A 27,355-nucleotide genomic window follows, 5' to 3' on the forward strand; every position below is an offset into this window, starting at 1 on the left:
CCATGAGTTGCTAACGTGCTAAAGAGGAAAAAAAATATATACACAGCACAACAAACACTGAGGTCTAGCCAAAAATATATACAAGGTGTCACCTAGCATGTGTGTAAGCTACCATTGGGTGACAGAGATGACATTTTAAAACAAACCTCTGAGGGGTTTTATATGATGGCTGCATTGCCAAGTATGTTCACTCAAGCCGTGGTTGGGAAATTGGCAGCAGACTGGAAAAGGAATCAGCTGCCTACCTATTCCTGGAAAATCAGATACTAACCAATGCCTATCTGTCGTCTCTGACACACCAAATCACAACCATCTCTTGCAATTTCTGTTCATATCTGCTTTGTCCTTATTATATGGTCACTTTCCAGTGATAATGCAGTCTATTCCTTTCTTGAAATTATGTTGAGGAAGCACTGTATGCACATTTTGCACTGTTCATGATGCTTTGCACCAGATCTGTATCTAATTTATATTCCCATCACAGAGGAACGCCTCACAAATTAGACCTTTTGTGGGAGATAGCTTAGAAACCCTATTGTTTTTTAATCAGGGATTAGATGCTGAGAATTGACTATGATTCCAGGAGTATAAAACCTATTATAGTAGAACAGTTTTCCATTGGAAAATGCTGATTCGTGAAAATTGAAACTTTTCATGGGCACATCAGTTTTGACAAAATTTAACTTTGAAGAAAAAGTTGAAACAAAGAGTTTTGAAAAGGTCCTTATCAGAACAAAATGTTTCAATTTTTTTGTTTCAAATTGACTTCATTTTAGATTATAATTTATAATATAACATTTTTAAAAGTCAGTATCAACATGAAAAATTGAGATTTTATCAAAGTGAAATGTTTTAATTTACCCCCAATTTTTTCTTCAAAAATGTTGTTTTATGGAAAATTTCAAATATGATGTTAGGTGCAGATTAGGAGTGAAATCAAAATTCAAAATCATGAATTTCCTGTGAAGCAGAAAGTCTGGTTCCTGCACAGCTCTAATTAATTTGCCCCGTAGTTCAAATTGGATATGGGACACTTAACTGCCTTGCTTATTTTGTTGTGTTGCAGCATATTGCCTTTTTAATCAATTGCCACCCAGAAGTGGTTGCATTACAGTACTACATAAGGGTTGTCAACACGTAAAAATTGCATTGTGTTAACTGTACTGGTATATACTAGTACAAACTATACTGCATCCACACTAGGGGTGGTGCCAATTAAACTATTTCCACAGAAAATCACATCCCTAAATGAAATCATTAAATTAGTATAAAAGCTGTGTGTAGCCAAGGCTTAAGGATGAAATTCATCCCTATACTTAACACAGGGCCTCTTTATTAACATTCCTCTGCACATTCAAAATAGACTTCATTCCCACCTCCCATTGGCAACAGTAGTAATTTAGAGCACTCAGCATCTCTTAAAAGAGGACCAGCTTGAGGTCTCTGCACCACTAAGGTCCTAACTAAGCCTTCAGTGTTGGGTTTCAGAGGTATATAGGCATTGTGCTGGCTCCTAGCATGGGGGCAAATTTCATTTGTTATCTTACTATATAGTTTGTACAAGCAGTAGAGTTTGCAAAGCCCTCTTTAGATGAAAGGCATTATAAAATATAAGATCATTCTTATTATTAATAAGGGGAAATTTGGGGTTACACTATCACCATTAGAATAGTATGTTTCTATACTTGTGTTGTACAAATTCTCTGCTGATTATGAAATGGAAACCTAGTTGGGACAGAGTTTGGAAGTTTTGCTGTCATAATCTAAAATAAATTCAGCAAAAGAACTCTTGTAAACAGGTGCTAGTCACATATGCACATACTTTAAGCACACACAAAAAATGGGATTTAAATGGTATGCTGGCCTCCTGATATGGGTGACTTTCCCCCAAAGAGAATATCCCTTCCCCAAGCCGAGAAGCAAAGAAACCGTGTTAAGTCATTGACGTGTAGAGGTCTGATCTCTAAAGCCTACTGAAGCTAATGGAACAACTCCTATCTACTTCAGACTTTGGGTGTGGCTGTGGTCTGGTGCATCCAGAAGCCTAGAACAATCACCTGAATTTATTAAATAACACTGCAATTCTCAGACACAGCTAGTCACACTTCAAAGGGCAGTTGTACCGGCATCTTCTTGCCCTTTTCCAGTCACAGTCAGTGAGCACACTGATCACTGTTGACCTCAGCCCTAATGAGCAAAAGCTGGGACTCCCATTACTCCATGTTCTTTATTTACAGACATCAGAGGAGTGCACATTTCAGCTGGAAGTACATACAAATTCTAGAGGGGCGGGGTGGGAGACAGGGAATCTCTTGTGTCAGGGGGCTTATTCCTTCACCCACTTACTTCCCTGGTCCTTCTCGCATGAACAGAGAGCAACAATACCCGAAGTCCAAAGGTGCAAACAATTCGATGTTTATTGGGGTGAACTTCCAGCAAGCATGATTCCAGTTTCCTTCCTTAGTGTCCCCCTTCCCAGCTCTGACACCACAGAGCCTTACACCTGTGTCCCTGTTCCCATTCCTGCCCTTAGCCAAACATGATTCCAATTTCCTTACTCCCATTCCCTGTTCCCATTTCCCCCTTTAGCAAAACATGATTCCAATTTCCTTACCCCCATTCCCTGTTCCCATCTCCCCCACCCACACGCCCACCCCCTCCCACCCACGCCCACTCACTTCCTCATTGACTGCAAACTATATAGTAAAACTTGAGTTCTGCTTAGCTATACCTTAACCAATCATTTTCCTGAAATTTAACTAACCAGTCCTAACATATTGTAACATGATTATGTAACCAATTATATCCCACCACCTTAATTAGTTTACACCCAGCAAAATTAATTATACAGCAGACAGGATCAATCACAGAACCAGACAGAGATTATACAGACAAACAATAGCAAAATGGGAACTATAACGACAAAACAATACAGAAGTGAGGATTTCACATCCCAGCTATTGATAAGTGAGTTCTTGCCAGACAGGATGCTATCAAACTAAGTTTCCTTTTACATTTTCTAGGCACTTCCCTTTCTCTGGAGGTGATAGGAATACAATCCTGTCCTGATAGTGCCTAACAGCCCAATAGCACCTTATTTCAATGTGACTAGTTTGGAATGTGAGGATGTGACTGTTCACTTCCTAGCTTATGGCTGCCTCTGCTGCTTAGCCGAAGGCCTTAGCCTAAGAACAGGGCCTCAGACTGTCACAGTAAGAGAAGGCCCTTACACCAGCAGACAGTGATTTTGATTCTTTCTTTTATACCTCTAGAACTAGCCAAGTGATAAGAATACACCTAAATTCTTAAAGTACAGGCCTTTGCAGACAGGCCTGAATATCTATATCCTAACATCTTGCATTGTCTTATTCAAGATTTTTTTAATTTTCCCCTACTGACCTAAATATTAATCATCACTAACTTTTCCAGCTAACTTGGTCTCCTTCCAAAAGAGCCAGTAACTGCAATTAATGCCATTGCTCAGGCCAGAGAGTTTTGGTTTAGTTAATAAATTTGCTATTTATTGTCCATTTGGAAAGCATTTCTCTCTGCATGCAAGCATGCGTGGGTAATTATTTCTTAAGCAATGCAAAGGTTTTTCTTTAGTTATTTGCTAAGTATATTACAAATAAAAAATACTGCCCTTTAATCTCTGTTGATAATTTTATTAAAAGCACTTCTCCCTGCATTCCTTAAAACAGGGAGTTAGTATTCTGAAAATTATTTTAATATAAACTGCAAAACCTGCAAAGGGGACTTTGCCACAATATGCAAAGTGCCTATAAACCACCTTGAATGGGGCAGATCTGAAACATTTTAAACTTGTACTTCATCCCTCTTTCAGCAAGCATCCTCTGCAGATTTAATGATCAGGAACATCCTTCTGATGCATGCTGGGAGATATGGCTGCAGGATACAGACCACAGCAGACAGTGTGTCAGATGAGGCAGAACTTCTTGTTAGGGGTGAGTATATTAAGTCTCAGGGTTCAGAGTAACAGCCGTGTTAGTCTGTATTCGCAAAAAGAAAAGGAGTACTTGTGGCACCTTAGAGACTAACCAATTTATTTGAGGATAAGCTTTCGTGAGCTACAGCTCACTTCATCGGATGCATACTTCCAGGAGCATCAGATGAGCATCTGACAAGGCCCTGCTCCCTCCTCATGTCCAGGCCACCTGGCCAGTGGCTTGGCATGAGCAACTCTAAGGCTGGATGCATCCGATGAAGTGAGCTGTAGCTCACGAAAGCTTATGCTCAAATAAATTGGTTAGTCTCTAGGGTGCCACAAGTACTCCTTTTCTTTATGTTAAGTCTGAAGACATGATCAACATAAATGATCATACAACTGAATTTAAATGCATGGAGTTTGAGCATATCAGTGCTGTACATTATATTTAGATTTTACAATACTGATGTCATTTTTGCTTAACGTTTTTGTCTTTGAAAAAGCTGTGTGGTAGACCAGTCTGCAAAACAGGCGTGACTGACAATGGCAATTGGTAAATGGACCCTCAGTTCTTAAAAGATGTAATAGCTTAAAAGGCATATTGAATTTTTTTTAAAAAAATTCAATTCTGTGTGAGGTAAATGATTTTTTTTCATTTGTTACTATAAATGTTATCTAAAATTGAAGCCATTCTCTCAGGTTTAATGGTTAGGAAATATTAGCTCAGTTCCTAACCTGGGGGACTGCTCTGTTTGTAGTATAGTGAAAGGTATGAGCAATTATTAGGAAGAAATCCAAAATCTTAATATTTTTGAATGTATGAGTGAAACTTTGCCTTACAGAGATCACATTGGCAATTTGCTAGGAGCTGGCAGATGCAATTAGGGTTCAACCCTGCAAGCTGCTGAGCACCACATGAGAGGTGCTGAATGCCCCTGGTTCCCATTGACACAAGTGAGAATTTAGAGTTCTGAACACCACTCAAGAAAAAAATGCTCAAGGCTTTGCAGGATCAGCGGGGCCTCCAATTAACACAAAGTGAAGCAGAGCTTAGTCACTTCATTTGCAATATGTCTTCCTTGCTGACTTCAGATCATACAGTCTTAGAAATGGAGGGCTGGAAGGTACATCAAGAACACCATACAAGGTTCCATCTTGATCAATGCATGATGGCACCTGTAGTCTCATGTGTCCCCCACATTTGCATTAGGATATGGGAGGCTGCACTGTAGAACTCCTTACGTCTCATTTAGGCAGCAGGTGTCACGCTGGCCACACTTGTTATATGGTATGCTAAATTTTAAAATGTAATACACTGTGGGATATTTTATTAGCATGTAGGAAACCCCAAATAAAAAATATAAGACGACTAGAGAAGATTTTAAAAAAGTAAAATCCTTTTAGCTTATTCCACCACTTGTTCAGGCTTGATTTTTTTTTCTATCTATCATTTGCATGGAGAAAATATGCTCTGTGGAGAAGAAATGGTGTTTCTGGCAGAGTGCGAGGTTCTTTACTTATTTGATGGGAGGGGCTGTTAAATGTTTGCATGAACTCAAGGACTATAGGGCTTCTATTAACCTAACTTTCGTGAATGTCATTTCACCAGTTGAAAGTTTCAAAAATTGCTCAACCTACTAGTACCTAGAATCCCACAGTCTTGCTTCTAAATTACACAGATCTGACCCCTGCTCCATAACCTCCTATGGTAAGCTAATTATTTCTCCCCCAGTGGGGTTCATTTTACAGATGTGAATTTACTGTAGTTTGCTATAGAAAATGTTTCTCAGAATAGGAGGTCTGTATGTGAGAGTAATAAAAGCATTATTTGAGGTATTAGAAGGAATTGGATTCATGTGTCCCTAACTTTATGATGAAATTAAAACTATGACATGAAATTAAAACATGATTCAGTTTCAAATATGCCATACTTACTATGTTCCATTATCCTTGTCTCTGAGGCTGGCAAATAAGAGGATACAATCAGAATTATGTTTGTATCAGTTTTACAACTGGTTTACATTGTGTGTCTGTTTTTGTACTGATGTAAAGTTCTGCTTTCATTAAATTATGTGATTTGGTTAGTTTGTTCAAGAAGTGAATTTCCTATTAGATAGTTGTAATACTTATGCAAATAGCACAGAGCAGATTCTACAGTGTCAGCATTGCTTTTGCCAAATGCTGGGTGATTTTTTTCTTTGTTTTTGGCCTCGCGGTAAATATTTAAAGCAGATTCCATGTAGTTGTCACTCGTTGTTTCTTCTTCAGCATTTTTCAAAAAATTAATCCAAAATATTTAAGAGAATCTAAATATTTGTTTTCCTTTATACTGTTAAAAATGATTGTAATTCAGTCCCTGTGCCCCTCCCCAGCGTTTTTCTCTCCATCGCTCAGTTTACAATGGCACTCAGTGGTTTGCAACTTGATAGTCCCAGGTTGCAGTGTCATTGCAAGCTTCTCTTGGTTGAGTCCTTGAGAACACTGGACACTGATTCAGCAGAAGAGGTCAGCGGTGCAAGGTTACTCTGAAGACTTCCAGTTTGGGGTGTGGAGGAGGCTTGTCATGTGTCTAGGAAATTCACTACCACTGTGCAGTTTTGTCAATGAAAGCCAAAAGAGTACTGCTATATACTCCCTAGGTAGTATAACTTCTCAGGGATAGCTATTGTCTGTAGTTTAGGTATTATACTGTAAGGCTTGTCTGATCTTTTTTGACATATCATTGCTATTTTGACTGTGAATATGTGAGATTGTCTTCACTTACTGTACCCTCCATCTCCTCGGTAATACTTTTCACACACAGAGTAAGTTGAATCAAAATCGCTTTACACTTCCTCTTTTAGATATTCATGGATATAACTGGTTGATTATTTGCAAGGGGACTACATTATGCTACTACTAATCAGATGTGTTGACTGTAAGTCAAAGGAAATTATTTTGACTCTTTATAATGAAGGAATAGAGAGACAACTGTACATTCTCCTGCCCTTATCAGTTGGAGAAGAACAACACAAAGTCTTTGCAAATCCCTGTTGGTATCACACCTCAGGTGTAACTCTTCAGAGACAGCCATGTACCACCACACTCTCAGGCACGTGCCGTGTCTCAGAACATTGTATTGTATAGAAAACATATAGTTCCTTTGTATATTGTGTTCACTATGGAATAATATGCACCAATCTCTGTCTAGCATATTCATTTGAACACAGTATGAGTAGTAAGGCTTTCATTATTTTTCATTATTTATATAGTGCCTTCAGTATGTACTGCATTGTACAATGGAGGAAGTTTGCTAAAAAAATAAATGGTTAGACAACTTGGGTTTGCTCTTTTGTGCCTGCAGAATGAACAGCGCAGGGCAAGTCTAAATACTTTTGCCTGTAATTGCATGGTTTGCACCTATAATTAGGTAAAGAAAGGTGCAAGTACTCAAATTTATGCACATCAATTTGTCAGATGCAAATAAAGAAGCTAATCTTCTGAAAATTTCCTACCATATGTGCAGGTTTTTAAAGGGTTGTGGGCCTTTTGCAAATAAAGTGTACTACCGTTTTGGGTGTTCAGTGGATTTTATTTAGCATGAAATACACTTTTTTTATTGACGTCTTTGTTAGTGACAAAACCATAATTTGATCTTCCCGCACATACTCTTCAAAAATGTTGCTAAAAGTTTTCCACCAAAAGGCTGGCAAGAAGCAAGACTCTTATCCCTCGACATAGTTTCAACATTTGACACTCAAAGCTGAAGACTTTGACGGGTACTTTAGAAATCTGATTAAATATCATATAAGTAATACTAAGGCAACTTTCTATTTAGTCCATAGTCTATTTAGCCTCTCTTTCTCCCAAATACCTTTCTGTTCTGTCCCTTGTTATTATTTATTCTCCTTTCTCTTTTATTTTTATTTTTTTTTAAATATGTCAAAGAATGGTGATGTCATTACCTATAAACATTTTATTGACAGTGCGAGTGTTTGCCCTATGAATTAATGCACTCACCTTTCAGCTTAGAATTTAAAGCATTTAAATCCTATTATGAGTTGCAAGTGAAAAACAGTTTAGTTGTTTCATCCTAGTGAATATTTGTCCTCAGAAAACTACTGCACTGTTTGACATAATTGAAGTGTCTGTGTTCAAATGGGGCTCAGCCACTGTAATGAAAGAAGACAAAACCAGAGGTGCTTTGGCAGAGTAACATGAAGAACTATGCACAGTTCCTCACCACACTGTTTGGATGTAGGTAATGCTGCTCCTTAACTTGTGTAAGCATCAAATACCCTCTTCAGAAATTGGCCTGGAGGGTTCTCTGCCCCTTTGCATCACAAGAGAACCCTTTCTGTTGAACATCTGTGACAAAGATACAAGTTATAATCTTTTGCTTCCCACATACAAAATTCCATTTTGTGCCTAGATTTAATTCTTAAAGGTTTACAAAATGCATGACTTGAGTTATTGATTGCTAGTTCTAAATATTGGCAAAACTTGATTGTGAATTCTAATAAATCTTTAAGCCTGTGGTAAACTTGCTGTCATCAGGCCAAATTCTACTCTTGGATACATACACATGGCTCTCACTGTCATATTTCAAAGCTCTGTGCACTCATCTGAGGACAAAATTTTGCCCACAGAGACCACGAATGTGCTGGTGCAGAAATCAATCAGTGGAATTACATGTGTGTGGAGAGTAATAAAAATATCCTCTACTCCTACTAGATCTGACTGAATAGTGCAAAACAAGAATTGTGAACATGCATTCTGTTTCTGACTTTCACCATGTTCATACTTCTCTGGAAAAAAATGGTGCAAACAGGTGTTTCTCCAAAGCAGTGTTTTCAGAGTAGCTGTTTGTCATGTAAACAAGGGTATTCACAGAGAAAAAAAATATGCCCAGGAAGTGCTTGTCCCTGTTTGCAAAGTTTCAGTCATCCAGTCAAGGAGCAGACACTATTTTTGGTTTTTATCAATCAATGCGTATCATACCCCATTCTTGGTACTGATCCAGGAACAGTTTTCCCTTGCCTAATGCCCTCTCCGTTACCGATCTTTATTTTATTTGTATACATCTTCAGCTTCCTGTGATTTTCAACCAGCAAGGGATTGAAAAAGAAGAATTTTTTCAACTTGGCTGGTTTTCCAGCTATAATTGGCACCACTGCGTGTCTCTGTACTTATTTTTCACAAAGAAGAGATTACAAAAACAGAAGGCTCTAATGCAGGATAAATATGCATGTCATGTTCTGACACTAATGATGTGATCACAAATGTTGTTACTATATACTCACGTACCAACCAGGAGGTTTACATTCTGCGGATGTCTCTGCTGATTCCTAGCCAGCGATGTGTTAGGTTCCCTCAAGACAGTGCCTGGTTGGTAAGTTAATTTGTTTTCAAAGACTGTCTTCCACAAAGGTTTGTTGTATTTTTACGTTTCCATTATGTGATAGAAATTCCAAAACAATCTTTATTCATTTCTTATTACAGTGAATATCTCCATGATCTGCTACCTCCGTCAACCTTCAGTCTAACCAGCATTAAGTCATCAGCTAGCTCTATCATGGAAAGAACTGACATTGTAAAGCAAATACTTTTGTTGTCTGAATACTGCAGATCAGCATTGGTCCTGCCAGCCACATCTGGCAAAGGTAAATAGAATATTTTGCTTTGAGGAGGGGGAGGAAGTTTCTGGAACACTATAACAGCCACAGCAGTAAACATAACTCAGTTTTACCAAAAAGACCTTCCAAAGCCACAATCCAGTTCCTAATTAATTGAAGTTTGTCTTTGACCTTGTTAGAATAAGGCCCAAATTAGACCTCTTCTTCTACAAATAATAGTTTCTGTACATTCTTCTGTTCCCATTTTTTGTAGAGGAAACAATGCAGTTCCACTGTAAACAGCAGGGGTATGATTTGTTGGGGCTGCACAAGGGTGAAACATTTCCTGCATAGGATGAAACACATTTCTGGGTGATCTCCGCTTGCAGCCCCAGGATTGGGGATTACTCTGTTTTCCCCCTCTTCTTTCGGCTGATTGGGACTAGGGTTACAGTAGCAGCTTCAGGGCAACTCAGGGAGTTTTCCTGAATCAGTGCATTAAAGTGTATACAGTAGTTATCAATGCGGAGCATATTATGATACAACGTTGCAGGGATTGAGACTTCACTTTTAAGCGTTTAGAAATAAGAGAAAAAGGATTTTCCTATAAATATTTATACCCAATATGGGAATATTGAAAGTAAAATTACAATTAAAATCCCATGTACAGTTTTAGGTCAGTTTTAATAGTTATTATGGTATTACACAATAATAATGTTCCAAGCTCACCACAGGAGGTTTAGCAAAGTAAGCTCACAAAATAAAAGGCTTTGTATGTATTTGTGTATGTATGTGTGTGTGCACGAGCATAATCTAGAGGCTCGAATCAACATCACTGAATTATCTCCATTTTAACATTGATCTATTTAATGAAAGCTTTTCTTAATCACAGAGAAAATACAGCAAGGTACCAGTCTCTTTGAATTATTCGTTTTCTTCTAGATGTTGTTAGTTTGGGTCATGATTTCTTTATTGTCAACACAAGGAATCAAAGAGTTATTAGCAAACTCCACTTGAAACACATAACCTGCATTGCCAGAGATGTTCTGTCACCGGAACCCTATCTGTAAATTAAAGCTACATATTTGTCTTGCAAACTTGGATCATGGTATGTCAAACCCAAGCTAATAAGTGGAATCAATCACATACCACTGAATTATGTGCTGTATTACAGACATCATCACAGTAATGCATCCATCACATAGCACATCTGCTGCAAATGATCAAACCTCTTTTCAGATTGCTCTATATAAATGCTCCAGCTTCAATTTAACCTGCTGTCTCTTTCTCCAAACATGTCAGGTGGTATCTTCTATATTGTTCCAACAAGTTTGCTGTCAAAGCATGACAGGTATAATCTTTCAGTCTCTATGGAGCTTAAATAGTACATTAGAAGCAATACTCTGTAGCATTATGACTTAGATTACAAACTGTACAATCATATAACAAAGAAAAAGGCCACTAGTAGTTTGTAAAGATACTAAAATGACATATTACTAAGACACCTTTGTTCACAGGTAGCACTGTATAAAATACTGATTTTAGTGACCTGGAATTTCCTTTGCTCATGTCAAAAAATAAAAATAAAAGTATTCTTGTTCTTACCCTGCTTTCCCATTCTATTGATCAATTTGTCACACAAAACAATTATTTCAGTGCTTCTCTCTGGTCATGGTGTGGATTTGGGAAGAAGGTAGGGAGGTGAATAAGTTGGTTTACATGGAAGGCAGACGACACTTTCAGGAGGAACTTTGGGTGTGGCCTCTGTGTGACCTCATCCCTAAAAAAATGTTGTGAAGGGTGCCATTAGAGCTCCTATTTCCCCGATTCTCTGAGCCAAGGTGATGGCCACTAAGAACGCCATTTTCATAGACAGATGCATAAGCAAGCATGTGGCCAGGGGTTCAAAAGAAGGCTTTCTAAGGCACTTGGACACCAGGTTAAGGTTCCATGTTGGATTAGAACATCTGATTTGTGGAAAAAGGTGTCCCATACCTAGGGCCCTACCAAATTCACAGTCTATTTTGGTCAATTTCACAGTCATAGGACTTTTAAAATGGCAAATTTCATGATTTCAGCTGTTTAAATCTGAAATGTTATGGCGTGTGTTTGTAGAGGTCCTGACCCAAAAAGGATCTGTGGGAAGGTCGCAAGGTTATTGTGGGGGGTGGGGGGTTGTGGTACTGCTACCCTTACTTCTGCGCTTGTGCTGGCAGAGATGATCTGGAGCCCAGATCTGAAGACAGAGCAACTGCCAGCAGCAGCCCAGAAGTAAGGATGTCATGGTATGGTATTGTCATCCTTATTTCTGCGCTGCTGCCTGCAGAGCTGGGCCCTCGGTCAGCAGTCACCACTGTCTGGCCACCCAGCTCTGAAGGCAGCACCGCAGAAGTAAGGGTGGCACGGTATGGTATTGCCACCCTTACTTTTGCGCTGCTGCTGGCGGGACACTGCCTTCAGAACTGGGTCCTCAGCCAATATCTGCCGCTCTCTGGCCACCCAGCTCTGAAGGCAGTGCAGAAGTAAGGGTGGCAATACTGTGACCCCCCCTAAAATAATCTTGCAACCTCCAATTTGAGAAACATTGGTCTCCCCCATGAAATCTGTATAGTATAGGGTAAAAGCACACAAAAGACCAGATTTCACTGCGGGGGAGACTAGATTTCATGGCCCGTGTTGCGTTTTTCGTGGCCATGAATTTGGTAGGGCCCTACCCATGCCCTTGAGGAATCTTTTTGTTGTAGGATGAATGAATACGGAGTCGCTGTTCATCTTCTGATGAAAGGCATTTATGGCTGCAAGATGTACATTTACTGAACTTAGAGATAATTCTTGGTTTTAGATCTAGGTTGTAGTCTGTTACTAGTGGGAGGCTAGAGGATGTGGGGGTAACGTGTTTTGAGACACACCAGATTTGGAATCTTTTCCACTTCTGCACAAACATGTGACAAATCATTATTATTCTGCTATGTAATAGCACCTCTTTCTCATTCTCTGAATGGAACATCTCTATGCTTTTGAACCATTGAGGAACCATGACTTGGTGCTATAGAATCAACACAGAGGGAGAATGGAGGATGGAGACCCATTCTGGATCTGAGGTCACTAAACAAATACTTAAAGGCACGAATATTTAAAATGGTTACATTAGCTCCAATAATTCCATCTCTGAACTAGGGAGACTGATTCTTGGCCCTCAAACTACAAGATGCTTATTTTCATATTGCGATTCAACCATCTCAGAGGAGTTTCCTGAGATTCACTTTGGGTCAAGACCATTTTCAATACAGGGTGCTTCCATTCAGTCTATCATCCACATCCAGAGTGTTCTTGATGATCCTACCTGTGGCAGTGGTTCCTCTTTGCAAATTAGGAATCATGACATGTCTATATCAAGATGACTGCCAGCTCAAGGCACAAATCTTCAGTGACGTCCTATTAGTCACACAAAAGACTATAGATATATTAATGCAGTTGAGACTACAATTGAACACTCAAAAATCTACTCTAACTCCAGTGCAACATCTAAAATTCATAGGAGCCTATTTAGATGCAGTGAAAACCAAAGCCGTCCTCTCACTACACAGGTTCAACACCCTAATCATTTTAATTGACACTGTTCAGATCAGCCCCAGGACCCAGGCCAGAAATTGCCTTCCACTAACCTGACAGCAGACACCTTTGAATTAAGTCATGCAGGGTTCCACATGCATTACCTTCAGGCATGACTCAAAGCAGTATACACGCCAAACAGAGACAGATAAAACAACCTACCTCTGACAGTCAAAGACCATCTTGAATGGCGGAAAGATCTGCAGGATATCTGCACAGGGGTCCCATTCATGCAACCACCTCCAACATTGATACTGACAATAGACACATCCTTACTGTGCTGGGGAGCTCATCTAGACAATCACATGGTTCAAGGCAAATGGTCCCCCTTAGAATCAACACTACATATCAACCTACTGGAGCTCAGAGCCATCTGGAATGATTGTTCACATTTCCTATCATTGATCAAGAGCAAACATATAAAAGTCACGTCAGACAACATAGCGTGTATATTCTACATAAACCACCAGGTAGGAGTAAGATCACCATCCCTTTGTGCAGAGACAGTGAAACTATGGAACTGGTGCATGGCAGCAGCATCTTGTCAGCAGTCTACCTGCCGGGTGTGCAGAATACCATAGCATACACCCTCAGCAGGACATTCTAACAGGAACACAAATGTGAAGTGGAGCTTGTTGTTCTCCACAATGTATTTCAGCATTGGGGAATCCCCAAAGTAGACTTATTTGCCATGACCAAAACAAAATATGCTCCCAGTACTGCTCCAGATGCCTTCCTCGTTCACTGCAATACAGGTCTCCTTTACGCCTTTCCTCTGATTCCTCTCATATCAAAGGTCCTGCTTCGGCTAAGAAATAGTAGCTCTAATGGCTCACCCACCCTTCACAATGTTTTTTTAGGGATAAGGTCTCACAGAGACCACACCCAAAATTCCTCCTGAAAGTATCCTGTGCCTTTCACATAAACCAACTTATTCACCTCCCTACTTTCTTCCAAAGGCCACATCATGACCAGAGAAAAGCAATATTACCTACACTCAATGTCAGGAGAGCTTTGGCATTCTATTTGGATAAAACAAAAATTTTCAGAAAAATCTTCTAAACTATTGCTTTCAATTGCAGAGAGGTCTAACGTATCCTCAGTCTCGAAAGAAAGATGCTCTCGAAACAAAGATGCTCTGGATGGATATCAAACTGCATTACCTATTACTATTGTACCCACAATCTTCAACCTCCATCTGGAGTTCAATTCCAGGAGATCTGTTTCCAATTCTGTAGCCTTCATCAAAAACATTCCCATCACAGAAATATGCAGAACAGCAACTTAGGCGGCTGATCATACTTTTGTGGAACATTATGCTATCACCTATAACTCAGCATCAGATGCTATGTTTGGATTCACGGTATTATCATCAGTACTAGACTCAACGCCGAAGCCCCACCCCTCCATCAGGGCTCCTGCTGAAGAGTCACCTACAGTGGAGCGCCCATAGGGACACTGCTTGAAGAAGAAGAGGTTACTCACCTTGTGCAGTAACTGTGGTTCTTTGAGATGTGTGTCCTTATGGGTGCTCCATAACCCACCCTCTTTGCCTCTGCTTTGGAGCTTTTAATAAGGGTCTCTGTGGTAGAGAAGGAACTAAGGACAGTTCACCCGTGCAGCGCTAGGTAGCTTTGAGGCAAGCCTAAAATCTCCAATCTGAGGCTCAGAGACATGGATACACCTACAGTGGAGCAGCCAGAGGGACACAGTAGGTGATTAACATCTTCAGTGCTTCTGGAAATTCAGATTTTTGTTTTAGGAGCAACTTCAAAGAAAACCATCATGAATGAATGGGTCACTCCAGCACTATGGTTTCTGAGAATTCACTGCATTCATTTGGTCTTGTTATCTCCAGTGGTATATTGATGATTTCAACTCAGAGATTTAGGTAGCCTTTGATACTAAGAGTTTTGGGGAATAGTTTTAAATCAGTTGCTGAATTTTTGTTATCTCTTTGAATAATGCAGAGTGTTTATAATTTTTGTTGTTCTTGTTACAGATGTGAATGGACCACATGCCTTTCCCAGAAAAGAAAAATCTGTGGCCACAGTCTCCTGGAGTTACTTAAATATACTGTGTACGCACTATGGGAAACTTGCTAGCATATATGTATCCATTACAAATACTTTTGACCAAACAATTATTAGTAATACAGGCATGACAGGAACCATACTTTGTAAGAAACAAAAAGTCAGCTTTCAGCACAGTGAGTAATATGTTCTGTATGGCCATAAACAGAAAGCTGGTCAACACAGCTTGTATGCCTACCCTAAGTAAAATTATCAAAAGGCTATGTGGAAGCTGAAAGAGCTTTAAAATGAGTATAGAGAAATACAATAGAGCAGGGGCAGGCAAACTTTTTGGCCTGAAGGCCGCATCAGGTTTCAGAAATTGTATGGAGGGCCGGTTAGCGGAGGCTGTGCCTCCCCAAACAGCCAGGCATGGCCAGGCCCCCGCCACCTATCTGACCCCCCCAGGTTCTCACCCCTGATGGCCCCCCCAGACTCCTGCCCCCTCCACCACCCCCCACTCCCTGTCCCCTGACCATCCCCGGAACCCCCACCCCTGACTGCCTCCTGCCACCCCATCAACCCCCCCTCCTTCCTGACTGCCCCTCAGGGACCCCTACCCCCATTCAACTCCCCTCATTCCCCACCCTCTGACCGCCCCAACCCCTATCCACACCCCATCCCCCAAACTCCTCTGCCCTCTATCCAACCCCCATCCCCTGCTCCCTGCCCCCTTAGCACGCTGCCTGGAGCATCGGTGGCTGGCGGCGCGGCTGCACCAGGATGGGCAGCCACACCGCCCGGCTGCAGCCAGCCATGCACCACGTAGCACAGAGCACCGGGTCAGGCCTGGCTCTTCAGCTGCGCTGCCCCAGGAGCTCACAGCCCCGCCGCCCAGAGCACTGGGCCTGCGGTGCAGTGAGCTGAGGCTGCGGGGGAGGGGGAACAGCAGGGGCGGAGCCAGGGACTAGCCTCCCCAGCCAGGAGCTCAGGGGCCGGATGTGGCCCGTGGGCCGTAGTTTGCCCACCTCTGCAATAGAGTAAAAGGATGAAATACAATAGAGTAAAGGATGAAAGTCTTTGTGACTACAAAATGTGGCTTTAGAAGTACACGTTAAAGTTAAAGTACACATTAAAGTACCAATATAAGCAAGAAATCCGCTTCCATCATATGTTGGTGTAGAAGTCATATTGTATGTGTTGTCTCTGAACCTTGCTGACCTAGAGAGTATATAATGTAAGAGCTGTTAGTCAACTTGACTATATTGCCAGTAAAACTTACAGACAAGTGTTTGGGTTTAAAGGCCATTACCCACAGCTATTGAATGTAACAGAAATTTTAGTTTAGTAAGTTCACATTCAAACTATAGTAAAGGCTATTAAGACACCTATAAACCCAAACCACAGGCCCAAGTAATTGGATTTTCGATCCACCTTGCCACAAACTCAAAAAACATAACTTCTCCCAGGGTGCTTGATCTTGCCTGTTAAGAGACTACCATGTACCTCTACTAGACCAGAAGACTTGTCCACATGCCTTTGTTTCCAACTCCTTTAAACCCACCTGCTTCCAACACATATCTACATTTCAGGAAAAGGGGGCCAAGACAACCCCGCATCTAGCACAAAGGATTCCTTCCCAGTAAGTTGTGGAAAATGAAAAAAGAAACAGTTAATTTTATTTTAAAAAATGTTGCCTATAGGCCACACCCCCAGCATAGCGTTTCAGAAGTCTAGAGCATGCTATAGGCACATTAAAATGTATTAGGTCCTTAATCATACGTTTCCTTGATTTTAAGGTCTTGGATCTTGCAAATGATGTGGTAATTACAAGATGAGTCAAAATCTGTTTTAGAAGGAGACTCTGGTTACAACTTTAACCATAGAGAGACTACTGTGTCTCCTTAATAAATGGCTCACACTTGTACAACCAAGACAAAAAATTGGGACATCTAGCTCTAAAAACACAAGCCTATTCCATATGCAGTAAAGGAGGGAAGGTCCTTGTTAGCTATCAGCTAAACAAACATCCTTATGTTTTGTCTAAGCTGCCACTTTACAGTAGAGGGCATGCTTCTTGAAAAATTTATGGTGAAGTTCACCCATGCAAAAGGAGCAGAACAAGGCATATGCACTGATTATCACCTGCTCTAAGGGTTTAATTTGGAAGTTAGTGACTTTGTTCTAATCCTCAGCATTCAGGTGAATTGCATCCATAGTGCCCAATCCAGCGCACACTGAACTCAGTGACACAAAAAGCCTCCCATTGACTAAAATAAGAGAAAGATCCAGAAATATATACAGCAAAAATAATTAACTTTGCTTTATTACCATGGGTTTTCTTCAAATATAGCTGATCCATGACTTTATAAGGAGCTTTTACTTTATGGAAGGTTTGAAGGAGTAGTGACAAGCCATTTCTGAGCTGGAGGGAGAGGGAAAAACTAGACAAACATTAAAATTACAAAGCAGGCTAATTGTAAACAATAGTTTTGTGGCTTTTTGTCTCCAAATTTCTACTTTGTCTTCAGAATCAATCTGGAAATTTTCAGGCCAAACCAATTTTCCAAACCAAAATAATAAAACAGCATTTTGTGTGGCAACTTCAACTCAGAGGAGGTTACCACCTTTGCCTAATAAATGAGGGTCTTCAGTTCCAAAGCTTAGGCAATGCGTACTAGCTCAACATCTCTTGATCTTGAAATAGCACTGTGTGGGGAGAGAAAGTTGGAAATAATTGCTGCTGACGAGACAGAAGCACATGTAAACTCACTAGCAACCCTTTTTACCTCCCAGGCTTAAACTGCAGGTCCACCAGGGGCTTTGGCAGGTTTGAAACAGCCCAATTCCCAAATTCCCCACTGTGCAACAAGACTTGGTCATTGTTCAGCTGGATTTACTATACACTTGGCTCTTCTCTTCCTGATTTTGCCTTTCCCCTTAGTCTAAACAAAATGCAGGAGCTAAATTCCTCTTCCTGTCAGGATCCTCTGAAGCATATCACCACTCTTTTGGAATCCCATCATTAGCTATCTGTCTCCTGTCAAGCTCCTTATTCTCACCTTCAAAACTCTACAGATTCTGATCTCACCTACATCTCTATTCTCATTACCCTCCATCCTCTTCTTGGTCCTGTTGGTGCTCCTGTTACTTTTTACTTACTGGTACCTTCTTTCATGCTGTCTCCCTTTACTAGTCTCGCTCTTCTAAGTCAGCTTCTTGTCCTTACTCGTTACCCCCTAAAGATCTGTTCCTTCAAATCCCTCCTGGAAGCCCACTTCTTCCTCAGAATATTTCCAACCATGTTCTCCACACTTTTCCCTTACCGAACCATTGCCCTGTGTCTTGTTTCTATTTGTTTTGTCCAGCCTTTGCTGCAAGGTCATCAGGAAAAGGGCCATGTAAATGAATGGTGCTATTTTAGTACATTTTATTAACAATAAGAGCAATAAAATGAGATAGTGGTAGAAGTTATGAGTAGCCTCGATTTACCCATGCAGGAGATAAGAATTATGGAGATCAGCCTTTAGTAAAGTACAGGCTATGAGAAGTTAATGTGCTGCTTCCTTTCACTACGTAGCAGAAAAGCAGGTTTTGTCTAGGGATTCAACAGAAAGGGCAATGCTTAACAGAATTACTAAGACGCTGTAATTGGTAATGACATTTCAAGAAATCCCATATTAACATCAGACAGCAGTAGGAACTCTAAAGAACCTCACTAGATGATGGATAGAACAATTCCTGAAGTTAAAAAAAACAGAACAAAACTCATAACAGGTTTTCCAAAATACAATCTCTTTTGCCGTAAAATAAAAGTTCCTTAACTAAACTGAGGAGTTGCTTTGCCAGAAGATAATCCACCAATATCCTTTATGCTGGGTTTCTATTGATTCTTTAACTGCATAAGTGGATGTTCCACACCAAGCAGGCTTCCCTGCAAAGCTGCAACTATATTGCATTTATATCTAGTCACTTTCTGGGCAGAGTTTAGAGAGGAGCATATGACTTGCTTTTTTCCCCTAAATTGACTATTTTAAAATTTTTTTAAAAGTTTCAGAAATCCTGAACAATAATATAGCCCTTGGGTGAAAAGTATCTTTAACTTAACCATCTGGCTGACACTATAAATGGTTACAGCTGAGTATAAAATTTAATGGCATTTCCACAAAATGAGTAACATCTGCATGGCACTCAGGTCTTGGGCTAACTGTCATCCATTTGTCATCACCAAAACTTTTGTCCCTTATTAATGTCCTTTCAAAAGTGCCTGATGTTGGAAATGGAAATGCTTTTTAACAGTCCTCCTGCAGACAGTGTGAGACTACACACCCCAGAAAGTTTAAGGAGCCATTGTCATGACTATGAATGATTTAGAAGGTATTGAAACCATAAGAGAACTTGGGCAACAAAATGTATTGAGAATTTAACATGTGACATTGACATAACTAAATTTCTACCAATTTCATGTAATGAAAAGCATGTTATTATTATTATTATAATACAGTGGTTGGAAACTCACTCTCTCCATAAACATATGAAGTCTTTAGAGAAAATGATATACAAAGGACCTGTAATGTTGCTTAAGATTAGAGATTAGGCACTATAATACTGTGCCCTGAGCTCCAGCTTCCGGAGTCACGTGATTACATTAAAATTGGAGCGTTTATTAAAAATAAAAAGTTTCTAGTCAGTATGATTGCAAGGTAAACTCGAAAATGATGTCTGCCTGAGTCTTGAAACAGATTAAAGCAATTGCTGGGGAAGGGGATGGACTCACCCCCATTCATCTCAATGGGTGTTAACTCCAAGATCAACACCAACCCAGCAGGGGACTCCATGTATAGCAGGAGAAGAGTGCAGTGGGTCCTGCCCACTTAAGCAGATACATGCCCAGCTGCTGGGGTAAGTACTTAGGTACACTCTTGCTGCCATCTTGTCTCCCTAGAAGGAGATCAGAGCCCACCCCTAGCACTGCCCCATGAGACCTTGTATTATGGTGTGTCTAGGGCCCCACAATTGCCTTAGTCCAGCCCTGTTTATGGTTAGAGAGAGAATGAGTTTTTGAGCAGCAAAATGTTCAAAGGGAAAATGCTATATGAAGCACTGAGTCCAAAGACTGGGCTTGGCAGTGAGTATAAGGGCAGGGGAGGGAATCCGAGGATGTGGAGTATCTGGTGTGGAGTGACTATGCCTTAGTCTGCCTATATGTTTAATGGATATAATTACAGCTTCGCAGTGAAGTGGTGGGACTGAACTATGGCAAAGTCCTGACTGTAATTATTTTGTCATAATTCATACAAGTATTATTTTGTTGAAAGGAATATCAGAGGGACTGTAAAGTCCAGTGATACTAGCTGGTTTGTGGTTGTAATATACCACACCTGGTGAGGCGAGACTCACAGCTACAACATTTTCCAGACCTTTTAAAGTCCTTTTAACGTTCCTCTTGTGCTCTTGCTTTCATCATTCTGGGTGTAACTTGGAGTTTCTCCATGTGCTACTGAAGGACTCCAGTCACCTATTGTGTTGGCTCTGAATTCTCTGAAGTGTCCAGTTAACTTGTTTATTTTTCCTTTGCAATAAGATACTGAGCAATATCTACATATATATTTTTACACATTAGGATTCAAGGCAAAATTATATACCTTACAATGTCAAATGCCTAGATAATTTAATAGGTGATACTACGGGATTACCATAGCTTGTTTTCTAAAGTTTCGTTTAAATGATACAGTTTCCATGTATTTCATTATCACAAATATTTTGTAATATAACTTATTTCAGAGAGAAATATTTCAGAGGGAAGAGAAGACTATGCAGTTTATTACTATTTGCACTGAAATTCAAAACAACCTAGAGTTCATCAATTTAACCCCCAAATCCACTTGGTACCAGGTATTCCCTGACTTTCCCATTAACTTTGATCAGAGTTGCTAGCATCAGTTCAAGCATGGGTCATTATTGCCATCTGAAGGGCCAAAAGAAGCCAATATAGGCTTATGATTACATACATACTGATAGAAAATCTTGGCACAAGACTGGCTATAACATAAGTTACTTCTTTTTACATTCAATGAAATTAAAAGGTGGGAAATTCAAAACCAGTAGAAGAAAATGCCTTTATACACAACATGTAATTAAACTGTGGGATGTATTGCCACAGAAAGTTGTTGAAACCAAGAATTTGAGATTCAGAAAGATATTTATGTGGATATCAAGAATATTCAGATGTGTCATAATTATGAGAACATTTTCTGAAGGAATCTTAAATCTTGTGCTTCAGGGTTTAAGCCAATCTCTAACTATAAGAGGCCAGGATAAGATTTATTTTGGGGTCAGATTATTCCACATTTGCGTACTCATAGCGTAATAGAGTTTAAGGCAAAAAGGACCACCAGATCACCTAGTCTGACTTGTATATTGCAGACCACCGACACCACCCAGAACCTGCATAATAAACCTAACCTTACTGTGGGGTTCATGCCCCTTCTTGCTTCTAACCACTGCTGGAGAGTGGATACTGATCCTTTATGGTAGTTAATATGTTCTCAGAGTCCAGTAACACTGAGGTCTGTAGCAACTGGAGAAGATGTGGGGTGTTCATATCTATGTTTTTGGTTCTGACTCATCTCTGTTAGCAATCTTAATTAATCAAATAACATATGCAGATAAAAATAATTAATTATGATTGTCTGCAGCTGAGTACAGTAAAATAATATTTTTCACTTCTCAAGAGATGAAAAGCAATTTTGTTGTTTGGGATTTTTTTTCCTGGACCTTGTAACAAACAATATCCTTTGGAATATTAACTTAAATGAAAAACAAAAACATTCAAGCAAGCTATTAGATGATACAGGGAATGTTTGAATGTGTGAGACAGTATATATATTGAATTCTTGATTTGGTGATTATCAAAATTTAGTGGTTTTCAAGACACCTATTGATCTTAGTTTTACTTTGAACATGGTTCATTTGTCATATCAACAAACTGTGGTGTTTGCCTCTACAAATATCCAAAATTTGCTTTATATTTATTAATTTCATATAATTATCATTTATTACTTTTACAGCACATGACATGTTGTGGGCTTTTAAGGCATCATCGCTACCTTGAAGAGTTTACAGTCTGAGACCTCCTCCGGCAATAGGGTCTGTGTATTGACTTAAATAGGACCCCTAATGTGCCTAAGGGTTTGCCCACATAGATCCAACTGAGTTCTGATGAAGCAGAGCAAGGAATACTGCAAGTAGATGGTGCAAGGTTATTATAAGGGAGGAAAAGAACATATGGCTGTTTAGTTTAACCTTAGATGCTTCTTAAAGGTTGCTATTTTACTTTTATTTTTCTTCGGTTTTAAAAAATTAAAGAATAAAGTAATTGGTGATTTTTTTAAAATTCCTGTTTCTGTTTCTAATTCCACAGCTGTCACTCTGACATGTTAATTGCTTCTCCCTCATGAAGCCTTAAAAAAATAGAAATAATCATAATTTGTCATCAGAAATCATAGAAATCAACCACCTCAGTGATATGCATCTTAACTACGTATTTCATGAATACTGAACTGCATCATGTCGTTATGGAAACATGTGTATCCTGTGTTAGTGCTGCTGATTTGGCATGACAGTGCGGTTCTTCTTATTCTTTCACCTTATTTCTAGGTCCTCCTGGTCCCCCAGGAATAGTGATAGTTGAGGAAATTACAGAAACCACGGCGACGCTTTCCTGGAGTCCTGGGGCAGACAACCACAGCCCTATCTCCACATACAACTTACAAGCACGTAGCCCATTTTCACTTGGCTGGCAGACCGTAAAAACAGGTGAGAGAAATATTTTTAACATAATATGAGTAGGCTGAGTTCAAAAGTCATGGCTCAAGAGACTAGGAACCACCTACACAAGTTGCAGAGGATGATGATGAAAATAAAAGATTAATAAGATTATAAAAGAAGATAAAAAAGTAAAAGGTCCAAATTTAAAAATTGCATTTGGATGTCACTTAACAGCATGCCTGCAGTGTGGCTGTCCCTGCTGTAGCTGTGAATAAAGAGAGGATTTCTGTCTTCAAATAGTTAATCAGCCATCTTTCAGAAGCATTAAATAAACATATACACACACACACGCACTGATGAGTTTGATTTCCATTACCTCCAGTGATCTTTAATATTGTAAAATTCAGTTCCACATACCACTGGCCTATTACACATGAGTTTCAGGTGAGTTAATGATTTACACATTGTCTTTGCTTTCTACAGTTCCAGAGAACATAAGTGGTGACATGGAATCTGCTGTGGCAGTAGAACTGAACCCATGGGTGGAATATGAATTCAGAGTTGTAGCAACCAACAAAATCGGGACTGGGGATCCAAGTGCACCATCTCGAGTGATCAGAACCAGCGAAGCAGGTAAGAACTTTGAAAGCCACAAGTTTATTCTGTAGGAACCATCAGGAATACAGAAATTTTTTAAAACTATTATCTTTCAAAAGCTTCTTGCAGACATCACTGTTGGCAATCACTACTAATCTAGTGTGATATTTTTTCCCAATGGGAGAGCTTGTTCATTCAAAACAAAATTATTTTTTAGTTTGGGAAAACTTCACATAAGATGCCCAGCCCTCTCTTACCTTCAAGTGTTAGGCCATTACACTGTGTCCTCTGCTTTCTACAGCTCACTGTCCTCTAACCTGCAGCTCCAGACCCTTCTTGATCCATGATCTCCCAGGAGACTTTGCTGGTTTATGAACAGAATCACACTGCATTCTACTGCAGACTCATACATGACCATTATTCTTTCCTCCTCCGAGGACTTTCTGTCACCTAGTCCCTCTCTGTCCCCTTTTCTTCATTATAAATCCTTCACAAGTTCCATTGTTTTGAAAGTCAAATGAAATCCTACTAGTCCTCTACTGTGTCCGCTGGATCCACTGCTGCTGTATTCCAATCCAGTGCATTCTGGATATTTCCTTGTATACCACAGTGAATTGTGTGTGTGCCTTCAGGGAAGACCCAGAACATTCCTGGTTGTGGCATGCAATGTCAATAAACCAATTAAGAGCTTTGGACAAAATTGAAGTAAATGGTGAATTTGTCATTTAGTGCACCTGTTAAAGACAGCACGGTGAACCAGAAATCAGTTGCTACTGCCTCACTTTTGAGAATCTTCTCTTTAGCAAAGAACACTGTCCACATAATCAGTACATTATTCAGACCTCTTGGAAATGCAAATGTCCAAAACTTTGGGAGCTTAAGCACAATTTATAGAAAGACTAGGGGGATGGAGAAACAAGTTGTATGTAGCAGAAAGGGAACATGAGGGAATCTTATTTTGAACTATTTAGATGAAGGGACAAATCCAAGGAGAGGATACGTGTTTAGGGGAAAGGGTGGGAGACAGAGATGCGGTTGGGTGTAAACATCCAAGTGGATCTCAACTTCTGAACACTTGAGGCTTTTCCCTGTCACTATTTAACATCACGTCTGGTTGTTTTGTTTTCCATTAAGTGACTTGTAAGTAGGCTGTTAATCACATAGAGTAGTTATGTGTTCAAGCTTAAATGAAACCAGCCATGCTTTTGTAACCCATGCCTGCTGGGTGTGGTGCTCTGTCTCCGTTGAGTGGCACCTAGATCATGAAGAGATTGATGAGTCTTCCACAGCCTTGGCTAAGAGCTATGGGGCTTTTAGCTCATGTAGGAGAGGATCGTGCAGTAAGCTTCAGAAGTCTGTTGTTCTATAACTAGCATCTGCTGGCCTTACAGTTTTACCATTTGTATAAATGAATAATTCGATGAATCGGTTAGTCACGTCTCATTCTGTTTTATATCTTTTCATGAGGGGAGATTGTAAGGATTGCAAGTGGTAATGCCATAGTCTATCTGCATTCATAGTTCTGGAATAAAAAGGGTCAGCCTTTGAGCTTTGTTAATTATGTGCATCAGAGCCATAGTTCCCTGGTCTGTGGACTCATAGCCTCATAGACTTTAAAGTCAGAAGGGACCATGGTGATCATCTAGTCCATTGGTGGGTAACCTGCGGCCTGTGGGCCAAACGCTGCCTGTCAGGGTAATCCGCTGGTGGTCTGCAAGACAGTTTGTCTACACTGACCATCTGCAGACACGGCCACCGGCAGCTCCCATTGGCCAGGAGCAATGAACCGTGGCCACTGGGAGCTGCCGGTGGCCATGCCTGCGATGATCAGTGTAAACAAACTGTCTCGTGGCCCACCAGCAGGTTACCCTGACGGGCCGCATGTGGCCCGCGGGCTGCAGGTTACCCACCACTGATCTAGTCTGACCTCCTGCACGTTGCAGGCCGCAGAACCTCACCCACCCACTCTTGCAATAGAAACCACACATATACAGTCATTCTTAAAACAGTCATGATAGATGCAGTTAGTCTGATTGTTATATATACATATTATCTGTAGTCATAATAAAGAACTTTTTTTTTCTGTTTTAAATAGCCGCTTTGTTGTTGTTTTAAAAATAGGTTTCACTATACGGTCATAGAACTGCATGCAGGTCGATGGATTTTCATTCCTTCCTGCCAAAGGATACATTTTATCAGACTTCTGTGTCTTGTTCACTCTGTGTTAGTCACACACTACCTCTCTCTCTCTCTCTCCTTTTGTTTTTAAGCAGGAGCTCCATATGCTTCATACTTGGCTCCATTACAGTCCGAAGTAAGAAAAGAAAAACAATATGAAAAATACATGACCTACTCTCATTTAAAATAGTGTTTGGAAAAGCTTTTACCATCAACCTTATGCTTTCCCTGGTTTTGTACCATATGTAGGGCTGGTATTACTAATTCTGTTGAACCCAAATGTTCTAACTACTTCTCTGGTTAGGCAGGTGATACAAATCAGAGAGGACGCAGACATTCCAAGAGAAGCTTATCTCAGGTGATAGGCTGCATCCAAAAGCTTATATTCTCTCAGATTTATGAATGCATATCCTGTGTTGTAATGGACCAGATGTATTTTAGGCCATGAATGAGTATTTTTCTCACCATCTGGGTTTTGAAAATTTAATGCTGTAGTTTGCAGTCATGTTATGTGTGGGGGTTGTTTTATTTCATTTCTTTTCAGTTGTTTGCCAAACAAAAGTTGCATTTTCTAATTCATTTCCCCATGACCCCAATGAAAAGTCCTCCCCATCTCCACCATTCTTTTCTTTTTCTTTGGACAATTGTTGTGGTTTTAGCTGTGAGATTTCAATCAATAATACATAACAATCAGTAGAGGAAGAATATTGGGACTGGATGACACATGTGTTATGCCCCTATCTAGTGGCTGGTACACATAAATGATGACAGTCTACTATTGTTTTTTTTAACTCAAGTGGTAGAGATGTGTGTTTAGATGCTGAAGTGCCCAGGATCAAACCTGCAGGAAAATACATTTGTATTTGCTATTAAATGAAAACTTTGTGACTAATGAACTAAAATAGGGTCATTATACATGATTTTTTTAACATCTTCCCATCCCCAGTTTGATGCTCTCTTTCTTTCCCTGTAACCTTTGTAACTACAGAATTGTTCTCGTTTTAAGTGTGTGTTTTGGAGCATGGCATGTTAAATCCCATACAAATGTCAATAAATCAATGTATGGCTTTCGAACAAGCTGAAGTAAATGGTGAATTTGTCATTCAATATATGTGTTAAAGACAGCATGATGAACCAGAAATCAGTTGCCCCGCCTCTGTTTCAGAATCTTCTCATTAGTGAAAACGCTATCCAGTTGTTTGTCTGTTTGTTGGGGTTTTTTTAAAAAAAGAGAAAAAAAGGAAGATTATTTTTAATTGCAACAAGGGATGGCTTTCCAATTTGTTAAAATATAGAAAGAGAGTTTTAAAATGTTTACTCTTAATGATAACTTAATGAACTACAAATTATTTGAGCATAAGCTTTCGTGAGCTACAAATGCATCCAATGAAGTGAGCTGTAGCTCACAAAAGCTTATGCTCAAATAATTTGTTAATCTCTAAGGTGCCACAAGTCCTCCTTTTCTTTTTGCGAATACAGACTAACACAACCGCTACTCTGAAACCTGTCTTAATGAACTACGTTTATGAAAAACTGACACAGATATCAGTAGTAGCAAACTTACACATTATTCATAATTGTATAGGGCCTCAGGTATCTCCAGTGCTTCACAGAAAAATATGGTCTCTGCTTTTGAAAAGCTTACA

The 27,355-nt window shown here is 39.9% G+C and overlaps 1 protein-coding gene across 2 annotated transcripts in view; it reads left to right on the forward strand.

Moving 5' to 3' along the window:
* Nucleotides 1–27,355, forward strand: part of CNTN5 (contactin 5) — a 955,706-nt gene that overhangs the window by 872,348 nt on the left and 56,003 nt on the right. For both annotated transcript variants that reach the window (XM_074957075.1, XM_074957069.1), the window contains exons 16-18: nucleotides 3,845–3,965; nucleotides 22,824–22,982; nucleotides 23,418–23,567. In XM_074957075.1, the coding sequence (XP_074813176.1) occupies nucleotides 3,845–3,965; nucleotides 22,824–22,982; nucleotides 23,418–23,567 (430 nt within the window). The remainder of the gene's footprint in view (nucleotides 1–3,844; nucleotides 3,966–22,823; nucleotides 22,983–23,417; nucleotides 23,568–27,355) is intronic.

The sequence above is a fragment of the Natator depressus genome, chromosome 1, assembly GCF_965152275.1.
Source record: "Natator depressus isolate rNatDep1 chromosome 1, rNatDep2.hap1, whole genome shotgun sequence".
In the NCBI taxonomy this organism is placed as follows: domain Eukaryota; kingdom Metazoa; phylum Chordata; order Testudines; family Cheloniidae; genus Natator; species Natator depressus.